Raw genomic sequence first — 12,748 nt, 5'->3', positions numbered from 1 at the left:
TACAGGTTCCAAGTCAAAGCTGCAAGTCTGGCTGAGCCGCAGCCACTGGCTAAGCTCAAGCAGGACGTGCTCATTGCTCTCCTCTCCTCTCCTCTAGGGCATCTTTGGTGTCTGTCCCGAGTCAGGGTGTGTTTAGTCTGCTCCAGATGCAGGCTTCTGTCAGCACGGTTGGGCTTGCTCCATCTCCATCCCTGGCCTTGTGTGCTTCTTCCAATTCCCTTGCATCCCATACAGGTTCTGTGAGCCAGATCAGTGCAGTCATCCATGGGAAAACCAGTCATTATTCATAAGTGGTAGATTTTGGCATTATTTTTTCATTGACTCACGAAGCTGATCCAGCTCACCACACACTTGCATGGTTGCTGAACCATGAGGAAGGTGTAGGTGGCAACAGGAGGAAGTTCACAGCAAACTTTGCTTTGTGAGAATTTCTGAATTTTGAAATATGGAGGTAAATTTTTCAACAATTTCAAGAAGAAAAATCTTTTAATGTAGTTAGTTTTCTTACAAAATAAATAGAAACTATTTACCACAAGCAGTTAATTAAAGGGGTTTAAGTTGCAACTTTCTGAAATTTTGAAAAGCTCAATGACTAATTCAAGCTGATCTTATCTCCTCTCTTCAGGTTGTTAATTTGAAAACTTTTTTTTCTAGATTTCTTTTATGTTTTGTCCTAGTTGGAATTACATGAACTTCTTTCTCTCTCACAAGTATTTCTGGGATGAGAAAAGTGCATATTGCCTAGTTTGGTTTGCTCAAAGTTGGCTCTTTACTTTTACCTGTGGTCAAGTCCAGGAGCAAAACATGAGGATTCCATCTGTAAATGCTTTGAATACAAAAGCAGTCATTTTGACGACTGAAGGATTTTGTTTCTGGCCAGCTTTAGCTAGATGGCGTTATCCATAATATCCTTTGTGCAGTGGAAGTGGGCATGCAGTGAAGTAGGAAATACTGTGTGGATGGCCTGGTGTCAGACTATTAACTTTCATAGGTACCAACGCTGTGAACACTGCTGGAGACTCCATTAGGAAAAGTTGATCTATATTGTATTGTAAAATGCATTATCTAATTTATGCTGGTGCAGTGACTACAGGAGTGGCAGTCAGGGCTGGAAAGTGAATCCTTTGATGGTGAAAGAGCTGGAGGAGGAGTGGATGGATCCTGTGGCCGGTAAGTGCTGGCACAGCTGGCATTTACAGCAGGGATCTGGTTTTTGTGACCGTGGGACGCTCTTTGAGTGTCAAGGACTGTTAGGAGGAGGTGTGATCCTCCTGGCCAAATAAGGCAAGAGCATTTTTCCAATGTGCTGGCAAAAGCTGCTGAGGAAAACTTTAACCTAGGATGGACAGAGCTGACTACAACAACACAAATGAGGGAGTAATGGACCAGACTGGCAAGAGATCCATGGCTGGGGTGCTACCATGGTGGAGAGAGGCTCTGTAGGGACAGGATGGGGAGGCGAGGAAGGGGAACTCTCTCCTTGGTTAGGGATGGGAAAGTGTGGAGCTCTGCCTAGGGACAGGGGATGAGCCAGCAGAGAACGAACGGGCTGCACTGGAGAGCAGCTGATGTTGGGGATGCTGTGTTGGGTGTCAGCTACAGACACATGACTGATGGGAAGAACATCTAGGAGCAACTGTAACTAAAATTACTTGATCTTTTCATTTTTAAAGCTCTCTCCACTGCCTTCCAATTTGGGAATGACATTTTTCAAGTCTGAACTCCTCTCAAAAGTATTTTTGGAAGGTCTGAACAAAAACAGTTTAGCCATCTTTGTGTAAAATGACTGCTAGGCAAGTACTTGGCTATGACATATTTTTGGCAGAGAGCTATTGAACAGCTTTAGGGCCTCACTGGAAATGTCCAAAAGTGTTTTTAAAATCATCAGATAATTATTATTGGTTATAACAATGCTTAGAGACTCCGCCCAGCAGTCAGAAACGTAAAGCACCGGAGGGTCTGGAGGCAGAAATGAAAAGCAAGTCCTTGAGGATATGCTGGAGAATTTTCCAGCAACAGTTGCTGGGTATCTGCATGTCCAGGGGTGAGCAGGACACAGCAGCGGAAATGTTTCTGAGCTGGCAAACTGTGGTCAGCTATGGAGATTTAATTGGCTGCGGATCCACATTGCTGCTGGCATTTGGCACGTGGTGTGAAAGGGCTGGAAGGATGGACAGGGACTGCCATCCCCCTTGCTACTGGACAGAGGCTGCAGCAATCCCAGCACTGCCCTCTCCAAGCTCATTTGCCCAGACTCTGCACTTCGGGCTGTGAATGAGAATTATTCAGGGGAGTATTGCAAAAATGCAGCTTTAATGTGAAAATTGCAGTGTTTGTTTTGGGGCAGTTGTGGTCCTCACCAGTGACGGTAGCAGCCCAGGAAGAGGGAAGTACTTGGCATTTGATCAGTGAGGTGTTCTGTCTAAAAGGAAAGTTTTACATTTGCCAGGAGATGGGAGTAATTATGTTGCACTTCCCACTCCGGTTTTGATCTTGTTACGCAAGCATGAGCGAATGTGAAATTAGACCTCTCCTTGTAGAAACGTTCCAGAGTAGTTTCACTTGATACGTTTTTGCTTCCATTATTAGAGCTACACTTTTCCCCAGACTTTTGAAGTTTAAACTACTTCCGATGGCCATACTCTATGAATTCCCCTGTCTCACTGGTGCCTGTACAATAAAGCTGTGTCTCCTGAAGACACAACTGTGGAGGCGTTCATGTTTGTGAGGAGCGTGGTGTTCCCTGAAGCTGTTCATCTCACATTCGTGCTTTCTATGGCACCTTGTGATCAAAAGCCGTGAAATGCTGCTCCAGAGAAACACTGGTAACGTTGAGGCAAGCGGACAATCTTCCCTGAAGCTTTTGTATTAAAAAGCTTTTGGACATTTTTCAGTTAACTGTTTATTTCATGGATGGAAATTAATTTGAACTTTTAAAAATCCAATGTCATGTGACCTTTCAGCTCACACGCTGCTGAATTAGAAGAAGAAGAAAAGCCTTTATTTATTGCTGCCTTTCCCCAAGCTGTTCTTTTTCAGTCGCATTAAAATGGAATATATTTGGGCATAAAGGATGACAGCTCCTTTTCATGGCCTTTCACTGTATTTTTGCTGTGGCTGGTCAGATGCTTTTATCTCAAGCTTTGTTCTTTACAGTGGGAAAAAAAATCAGAGGATTTAAGAGAGTGATAGAGTTTTCAGAGAAAATAAAAATTTCACACAATACTTGGCGCTGCTCAGGAAATGGGATTTCATGCTGGCAAAGCTCTGTGCTTGGTTGGAGCTCTTGTTGACAGTGATGGGCTTTGGGGTTCCTCCTGCAGCTGAGCCAACATGCCACCTTCCTGTGGCACAGGTATTCCTTGGAATAGAGGCAGAGTATCCTGAGCAGCAGGCTGGACCTGTGGGAGCAGCTCAAGTGGGATTCCCACGCCAAGACCCATCCTGGATGGAACCAGAGTGTCTGGCATGTGGTTGGGAAGCTGAAGGTACATGGAAAATGGATCAGCTGAAAGAACATCTCTGCATGGCAATTGGGAAAGGAAGACACGGAGGACTCGTGTGGTGAAAAGTCCAAGTGTAGCCTGCGAAGAATAGGAGCAGGAGAACTTTTATTGCGACCAAGTACAGCTGGCAGTTCAAGGAGAAGGTCAGCAGTAAGAACAAAGGAACAGTGTTTGGTTCAACCATTGTTGTAGCAACTTTTAAATAGGACTAAGAGCAGAAAATAATCCTTGGCTGGTCTGGTCCTGTGGCATTGGCAGGAACATGCCAAGGCAGCTGGCAGGGACAGCGACATGGGACAGGTAGAGCACAGATTCAGCAGCTGCCAGTGGAGAGGCAGTCCTGCTCACAGGGTTACAACCTCGTGATGTGCCAGCGTTGGCATTAACTTCTTTAATTTTCCCCTCAAGAACCAGAAATCTTCTTTAATCCTACATAATTCTAAAATTGCAGAACTGGAGGTAGTAAGGGCCCATTAAGCGAGGCAGCCTCCTCTGCCCGCAGGGGGATTGTTCAGGGGGAACTTGGTGATTGAAAAATAGGGATTCAACCAATTACTCACCTAATAGTTTCAGTTCATCCACTTCTGCCTCTGAGATCTGTCGTCTCATCTTTCTTTGTAAGCAGCATGAATGGATTATCAAGTTTCATTCTCAAATCATCTGCAAGGCAGATTTATGCAGAGTCTTTGAATCTCTAAGCAAATTGGGGAATATGAGTCTCCTGCTTCACTGCGGCTGAATATTCTTAGGGAGGGTGTATCAGCAGCCCAAGCCTAATTCCTATGAGGGGCTTAGCTCATGGCATGCGACCTTCAGCTCGAGTGAGGAGCTGCGCTAAGGTTGGGTGCGAGCCCGTCTGTGCCTGCGGGCTGCGCTGAGCGCCGAGGCGGTGCCGCCCGGCGGTGATGTAATGTGACCTCTCGGCAGCCGCCCCACCGGAGCCATCGCACTGATGCGCGGGCGGCCGCGTTTGTGCCTCCGTTCCGCGGGGCGCGGCGGTCACCGGCCGGGACGCGGGGCCGGGAGGGCCGGGATGCTGCCGCAGGTGCGTCCGTCCCGCAGGTGTGTCCATCCTTCAGGTGCGTCCGTCCCGCAGGTGTGTCCATCCTTCAGGTGCGTCCCGCCCGCCGCCCCGGGATGGCCCCGGCCGCGCTGCCGGGCATTGGCCGGCAGGGGGCGCCCGCGAGCCGCGCGGGGCCCGCGCCGCCCCCGCCCGCACGTGGCTCGCGCCCCGCTGAAAAGCCGCGAGCGGCCCCGCGCCCGCCAGTGGCGCCGGCAGCGCCCGCTCCGCGCCGTCCTTCCCGCTGCTTCCCGCTGCTTCCCGCTGCTTCCCGCTGCTTCCCGCTCCGCCGGCCGGGCCGCCCTGCCCTCCGCCATGGTGCGCGGCATCGGCACTTCGCATCCTCCCCTGCATCCCGCAGCCCGGGGGCGGCGGGTACCGTGAGAGCCACCGCGCATCCCTGCCGCTGCGGCGGGGACCAGGTGCACGCAGCTGGCGCTGACCTGTTGCAAGAGCCGGGCTTCCCTTGGGGATCTTTTGTCTAGGTCTTTTTTTCTATTTTCTTTTTTTTTTTTCTTTCCTTCTCGACGGGGGAAGTTTGCTTCCCAGTGTGTGGCCCGGCTTCCTCCACACCCTTTCCTCCTCCTTTTCCTCCTTTTTTCCAGGATCCGCTGCCTGGGGCCAGAAGGGGTCTCCCTCATTACCCCCGGCCCAGCGCTGGAGCTAGGGGCACCCCTTGGGCTCCGGGCTCGCCCTTTCCCCCGGCGGCGGCGGCGGCGGGGCGGCCCCGGGAGCGCGGGGAGGCTCCGCGAGTGCCCCGGGCTGCCGGGCCGCCACCATGTCCAAAGTGGCGGCGGAAAGTTGCGGGGCAGCGCCGGCCGAGGACTTGTCCAAGGTGTCGGACGAGGAGCTGCTCAAGTGGAGCAAGGAGGAGCTGATCCGCAGCCTCCGCCGCGCCGAGGCCGAGAAGATGAGCGCGATGCTGGACCACAGCAACCTCATCCGCGAGGTGAACCGCCGCCTCCAGCTCCACCTCGGCGAGATCCGCGGCTTGAAGGTAGCGGGGTGGGCAGGGTGGGACCCCTGAAGTTTGTGCGGTGTCTCCGCGACCCCGCCCGTCCCGCCGGGATCGATCTCGTCAGGTGGATGGTCTGGGAGGAGCCGCTCCCGAGAACCGCATGAAAAGTGGATGAGGACTAGGGTGCATAGCATTTGATCCCACTTAAAAATCCAGTCTCCGGCTAGGAGATGACCAGCTGTTCGGCAGGCTGCGGGGCACAGCTGGTTTATGCTCTGCCCCAGTATTCTTTTGGGTTGATAAAAATGCTGTCACCTTTGTGTTAGACTTCCTTGGTTTTGGCTGAGGTTAAATGATCCTGCCTGAAGTGCACGAGAAATAAGGGCTTGTGTAGCTCACGCTGTGAGTCTGTCAGGCAGGCTGGTAGGCTGCTGGAGAGAGGTGGTCATTTCCAGGATGCAGTGCAGCGTGTGGCAGGTGATGGCAGACCCTTGGGCTAGGGTTTGGGATGATCAGAATCAATCTCTAATTTATTGTCTGAAAAAGACATCTGGTAACATACCTCTGATCAAACCATTCCCAGCTGTGGACTTGTGCAGCCTGCAGTCAGAAGCAAACCAAGTCTGTACTAGCTTATCCCTTCTTAATTTCACTCTCTTGGTGGATGAGAAGCTTAGTCCCTAATGCTTCCCTCCTAGTTCTGAGGACTGGGAAGAAAAGTGTGACTATTTACAGAGCATCACCTTTCCTGTGGATTATAGACCTAGAAAGTTACCTTAAAGTAGGCAGGACTACAGAACATTTTCTGGTTTATTGCTTTGAGCATTTTCAGGAAATTCCTTCAGTGAGGTGAGGTTGGAGGGAAGGAGAGAAGAGGCAGAGACACAGTGTGGACTTTTGAATTATTACAGGAAAGTGCATTAGAAGAGAGTTCTTCACTTGTAAATTGGCTTTAAATGACAATTATTGAGAAAGTGTCTTTGATAATAGTGTGGCATAAAATAAGTAGCTCGTGGAGGAGGACAGTTCCTGCCTCCCAAGTTTTTGTGTTCTGCAAAGTGTGAGTATGTGTGTCCCTTTGATGGTGTCTGAGGATAAAAACGACCCATCCATGATGGTATTTAATAAAACTGAAGCTTATCTTTTAAATGTAAGTTCGGTTACAACAATAGCATCTTTCTCCCAGTTATGTGCAAGAGTGTGACATCATCTGGGTTTATGCATCTTCCAGATAACTGACAAAACACACTTAAGATGTGTAGGAAGGAGTCACAAATTCCTCTCTCAATTCCAAACTCCTTAAGTCTTGTTTGACTTCCGCCTTTTGTTCAGATGCCTCAGCTGGGGCTTTCAGAAAGAATCTGGGACAAGGAGGTTTTTTGAACCCTGTGTTGGTGTCTGGAAAGCTCCCTCCTTTGTCCTGGGTGAAATAACTGCACCATGAGTAAGAATGACCAGCTGGATGGCTGCCTCCTGCTTCCTGACTGAGGAATTGTGGACTTACACAACTTTTTTATTTCATTGTGGGATCATCTCAAACATCTCTCACTAGCAGAGGTTTTAAAGGACACATTATAGCCTTGTTGAATTTTTTTCTGTTGTCAAATACAGGTTGAAATTGATCAAATTCCAAGTTATTTTGAGGCAGAAATCAGACAAACGCAGGCATTCATGCACCTAAATCCAGTGGAGTTAAAAAAGCTTCATTTTCTTAGGAAACTGTCCTAAAATGGTGTTTCCATAAGACTAAATTTTTAACAACTGTGGCTCATCTCTAGTTGTAACGTCATACATAAGGAGGAATGAATATGTAGATGATGGGAGAAAGATAAATATGGTCACAAGTCCAAACTAGAATGTTAAAATACTGAAAATGTTTTTATTCTGCTGTAGTAAACCCTGAGCATTTTTACTTCAGAGCATTTGCTTCAGACTGTTCCTCACTTAGGGAAGGGCATAGAATCACATACTTAATTTTATTAGGGGTGAAAAATCTATTTAAGCAGATTATTTCATTTCAGAGTGGTTGAAGCAATCCTGGTCAAGTGATTACTGACAAGGCTTTTTATGCAAATCAGAAACAAAATCCAGCAAACCCCAATTTTTAAAAAATCTCTAAAATGGTCATCTTTGTATGTGGCTATGCTTTGGGGAGTAGGGAGTGTAAATGTTAATAATTAATTAATTGAGAGAGATTACAATTTCTGATGTACCTTGCAGTTTTATTCAGCAATAACTTGCAGGTGACTATTTCTCAGGAGAGCGAGATCGTCATGAGAGCACTTACAATCTTTGCCCAATTTGGGAGCTAAATTACTCTGATATTTAGCATGAAAATTAATTAAGCACCCGAAACTTTTCTGCTGTATCAGAAGTTAGAAATTAGCTCCAAGCTAAGGGCAGTTTTTGCTGGACAGCAGCTTTGTTTGCTTGAAGCATGGTGCTGTTACAATGTGCCAGATCTGCACATGGAATTATTTATGCTTCACTGGAGTGCTTAAGTGTGAGTTTGCAGCAGTGCTGTCCACTGGCCTGTGTAACAGTTTAACATCAATTCCTTTAGACACTCCTCTGTCATGACAATCTTTCTTTTAAAGGACATCAACCAGAAGCTGCAGGAAGATAACCAGGAGCTGAGGGACCTTTGCTGCTTCCTGGATGATGACCGGCAGAAGGGCAAGAGGGTGTCCCGCGAGTGGCAGAGGCTGGGCAGGTACAGCGCCAGTGTCATGCACAAGGAGGTGGCCTTATACCTGCAGAAGCTGAAAGAGCTGGAAGTGAGGCAAGAAGAAGTGGTTAAGGAAAACCTGGAGCTGAAGGAGTTGTGCGTGTTGCTGGATGAGGAGAAGAGTGGAGGGGCAGGCAGCCGGAGCTCTATCGACAGCCAGATCAGCCTGTGCCAGCTGACTGCCACCAGTGCGTACATCAGAGATGTTGGGGATGGCAGCAGCACTTCCAGCACAGGGAGCACAGACAGCCCAGACCATCATAAACACCACCCAAGCACCAGTCCAGAACACCTGCAAAAACCTCGGGGGGAAGGAAGCCCTGAGCACCAGAAACACAGGAGTATCAGCCCAGAGCACCTGCAGAAGCCCAGGGGTTCTGGCAGTCCTGATCATCACCTGAAAGGGCCGAGCCCTGAGCATCACAAAACCATTGTCAAAGTACCTGAACAACAAAAGCACAGCAGCAGCAGTCCAGAAACTATCCCAAAGCACGTTTTGAGTAGTAGCCCTGAACACTTTCAAAAGCAGAGGCCTGGTGGTAGCCCTGAGCATCAAAAGCACAGCGGTGGCAGCCCAGATCACCTTCAAAAGCACACGCCGAGTGGAAGTACAGAGCACCTGCACAAGGTGAGGGGTACGAGCCCGGAGCATCTCAAACAACACTATGGAGGGAGCCCAGAGCACCTCAAACACCTCAGCGGAGGCAGCAGAGAAGGTACCCTCAGGAGACAAGTGACAGATGAGCTGTCCCCTCACCACAGGAGTTTGTACAACGGAATGAATGGTGGGTCAATACTTGTAGCAAAAGCTCACTTTGAAAATTGCTAAGGTAGTTTCAGTGCTGTTTCAGCTATTTCTGTGGCAGGAATGAGGTTTGATGTGAAAGGAAAGGCAATGAGTCTGGTGTCAGCATTATTCCTTTAGTGATTTAATTGGAGTACACCTGTTTGTCCATCCAGCAGGATGGATGTGGGGTAGATTAAAGAAGTAGGGGAAAAGTGCATTTGAGTGTTGGTGTAAGGTATCAAGGAGGAACTCTTGGCCCTGACCCTGCTCTGTGGTTGGTAGATGTAAACTGTTTGTCCCTAGATGGATTTCTATTTGCATAAGAGAGGAATTGCACTATGTTTCTTGTCCTGCCTGTATCTGAGTCAGCAGAGTAGAGGTGAGTGTCTCCAATTTCATTTCCACCTTCCTAATCTACCTTGTCTGTAGCTTTAAAGATTTTAAAATTTCCTGTTTATTGATTGAAGGCTTCTTATGTCCTTTTCCATAAACTTTGGAAAAGATCCTAGATGAAGAGTAGGCTCAATAGAAATGAATGTGATAGCTCCTAAAGCTTTTCAGAGCTTTGAGTTTGCATATTTTTATTCATAACAAATTAAAAATTTAGGAAGATCAGAAGGGGTTTCTTTGCTGTTGTTACTGCTGCCTTTTAGAAAGGTTTCCAATAAACATGCCTTGTTTTTAAGAGCTGTGTATCCTCCCTGACGGAAATAAATTACTTGTCTTAGGAGAGTCACAGTGTAAGTATTTTGTTATTTGGAAAGCTACAAAGTTCAAACATCCTACTCTGCTGTAGAAATAACTCTTTTTAGACTTAGCAGAATTCCCATAGCCTCCTGCCTTTTATTTCTTCCATGTGCCTTGGGATGTTTTCATGAAGGAAATTAGTGTCCTAGTTAAAAACCCTTTTCTCAGACCTTCACACAGGTTTGAAGTCAAGCTCTACAGAAAGTGATGATTTGGCCTTAGCAAATGGTCTTGGATGGAGTTCATGTGTGTCCATTTCATAAGCAGCTGTGTGCAGCTGTGTTGGCATCAGTGGAAGTGACCACTTGTTGGATCTGCTTGTGAGATGGGTGCCTTTGTCACACTGGTCCAGTTACCTGTTGGGATTAACTTGCAGAATGCCTTCAGTTAACCCCTCTCTGCAGGGGCAAATCCACATTGTTTTCAGTGAAATGTGTATTGTTGACAGGGCTGGCCAACCCCAACATGGTAAGTGTAGAGACTCCTCTTTTTAATGATCTTAAAATGATTAATAAGGTGAGTGTGTGACAGATACGTGAAGATGTGTAATACAGAAGTTATTCAAGTTGGTCTTGCACAACTTCCATTAAATGCTGTATTTCTTTCTCCATTCAGTTCTTCCTGGTTACAGTTAACCTTCTGTAAGTAGCATGAAATCTGGAACCAGACTTCCTAAAAAGGACTTGTTTCTTGCACCCATGATGTTCATCAGTCCATCACAGGTTGTGTAGGAAGGTGACCTAAGGTTTTAAATGTCTTTTTAAAACTCACAGGGGAGGGAAGATATGGTTTTTCTGCTGCCAGCACTGTAGGCTTTCTGTTTGGTTTTTGTTTGGTTTTTTTTTTTTTCCCCCAAGTAGCCTTGTTAAGAAGCATATTCCTGACAGTGCAGTGAAAGCAGTTATTACTTTATTCCTGAGTTGACTGGTATCCTTTGTGCAGCATATTTCAGCTGTCAGAAGTTTGGACTCAGGCCACAAGGTGCTGGAGAGGGCAGCTGGTGCTTTGGGAGGTTCTTTATTGACTTTAATCAGAGCTTTGCCTGCCCTGTGCTTTATATAATCACTTTTACAGAGAAGTTCTCTTTGGTTTGACAACTTCTCTCACCAGAAAGTTGTCAAACCTCTCTTCTTTCAAATTTATGTAATTTGATGCAAGCTTGAGGTTTAATTCTGACATCTGTCTGACCTTGATCAAACTTGGTAAAACTCTTGACAGCTCTGCTGTGAAGAGTTTTTAAACTTCAGGGAAATACTTGGTCTTCATGGCAAAGCTGAACCCTTCTGGTTTTATTTTGTGTTATTTTGTGTTTTGATTTTGTCAGCTACTGTAAAGTTGTGGGGAACAGTTAATATGGAAGTGGTAGAAGTGCTGGCCATTATCATTTTTTATTGTTGTGAAAGTAATGTGTAAGTCTTAATTTGCGTGTTCTGTGTGTACCTGACCCTGCCAGCTGAATGTAGGTGATAAAAGTCCTGATCTTGTTGTAAGGAATGCTGAAATTGTGACAGTGGGAGTTAGGAAATGGCCTGAAAACATGGCCCTAAACTCTGATGAGCAATACAAAAGGACAATATTTTGATTGTGATCCCAAAGTCATGCAGTAAGTATATCACATTGGTGCAATCTAGTTTGTTTTCAAATTTGGAGTATCTCTAGCTGGCAGATGTTCGCACATCTGTGTCATGAGTTTGTGGGGCACTTCTAAGCTTATTGTAGTTCTTGCAGACTGTCGTGTGAGCAGCAAGAGCGAAGTGTTGGTGACCGTCAGTGGTGAATGGCAGAGACAAACATGTTTTGACATTTAAAGGAGTAAAACAAAGTATTTTAACTAGGTAGTCAGAATTTACCAGAGTCAGTACAAGCCTGTCCCATCTTGGTCTGAACTGGACTCTGAATCGTGTCTGAGAGGAGAAGTTATTCCTCTTCATGATGTCAAACCTCATTCAAAAAGTGCTGTACTCTCTACCTGGAACTGGTGTTCCTAATTGGAAGCATGTTTGTGAACAGCCCAGCTTTACCTGGAGAAATGGGAGCTTCTAGCAGCTCCCATTTACCTGGATTTGTGATCCTGTCAGCACTTGGTGACCGCAGGGAAGCAGTGGATTCCACAGGGTCGTGTTACCTCTCCCAGAACTCGGGCTGTACATAAAGATGTGTGGGATGGATTAGAGAGTTTGCAGGTCCCTGACAAACTGGAGCTGCCGTCAGAGCAGTTGCAGTGTAATATTACAATGCCATCAGAAATGTGATGTGCAGCTGTAGCTGCTTTGCAGGATGTGTTTATGCATTAATCATTGGGGCTTCATGCATGTTTTAAGCTATGCAGGAAGTTACCTCAGCCTCTCCCTCACAGGCACAGCTGAAGGAATAAAGGATGAGGTGATAACATTTCCTTTCATAATTCTTCTCATCTTCTATGGTCAAAGGTTTGATCTTGGTATTTTTTCTTGTATGGCATGTCAGCTTTCATTTATAAGATTTATAACACTTTGAAAAAGCCTTCTACTTCATGGTTCTACATATTTTTCTGAAATGAGTGTCCTCAGCCTTCGGAGTGACAGAAAATGGGATGGGAGAGCTAAGTTTGGCTTGGTGCCTGTTAATTGAAAACGTATGTATTTAATTCTAGAGGTTTTAACCAAGTAAAACATGGCAACAATCTTTTGCTGTAATCACACCAAGATGTTCTGGATAATGAGAACAGAGGTATTTGGGATAGAAAGATTGCTGAAATTAGATGAGAAAATACCAGCAGTAAAAACATTTTGAAGAGAGCATTAATGCAACCTAGAAGAATACATGACAGTTTAGCTCTGACACAGATGTCTGAGGTGTAAGTGCCTCTATAAATTGATCAGCTTCCAGCATTTGCAGTCTAAGTGTTGGTTTTTTAATCTAAGAGATTTATTTTCAACTTTCTATTTTAAGAAGTCCTTTGTTTTGCTCTGAGCTTTGACTT

General features: G+C 46.3%; 1 protein-coding gene and 1 long non-coding RNA gene across 4 annotated transcripts in view; one reads left to right on the top strand and one right to left on the bottom strand.

Annotated features, from left to right (window-relative positions):
- Positions 1–467: 467 nt before the first annotated feature.
- Positions 468–4,516, bottom strand: LOC121674739. Its single transcript, XR_006019809.1, has 2 exons — positions 4,067–4,516; positions 468–3,584 (listed from the first exon to the last, which is right to left on the bottom strand). It is a non-coding gene; the product is annotated as an uncharacterized LOC121674739 (long non-coding RNA).
- Positions 4,517–4,779: 263 nt separating this feature from the next.
- Positions 4,780–12,748, top strand: part of CCDC85A (coiled-coil domain containing 85A) — a 67,653-nt gene continuing 59,684 nt past the window's right edge. For all 3 annotated transcript variants that reach the window (XM_042049312.1, XM_042049311.1, XM_042049310.1), the window contains exons 1-2: positions 4,780–5,563; positions 8,122–9,037. In XM_042049312.1, the coding sequence (XP_041905246.1) occupies positions 5,345–5,563; positions 8,122–9,037 (1,135 nt within the window). In that variant the 5' untranslated portion in view covers positions 4,780–5,344. The remainder of the gene's footprint in view (positions 5,564–8,121; positions 9,038–12,748) is intronic.

The sequence above is a fragment of the Corvus kubaryi genome, unplaced genomic scaffold (genome assembly GCF_017639235.1).
Source record: "Corvus kubaryi isolate FWS band 111438036 unplaced genomic scaffold, C.kubaryi_AGA036_p1.0 70, whole genome shotgun sequence".
Classification (NCBI taxonomy): domain Eukaryota; kingdom Metazoa; phylum Chordata; class Aves; order Passeriformes; family Corvidae; genus Corvus; species Corvus kubaryi.
This window is presented reverse-complemented; position numbering and strand designations above follow the sequence as displayed.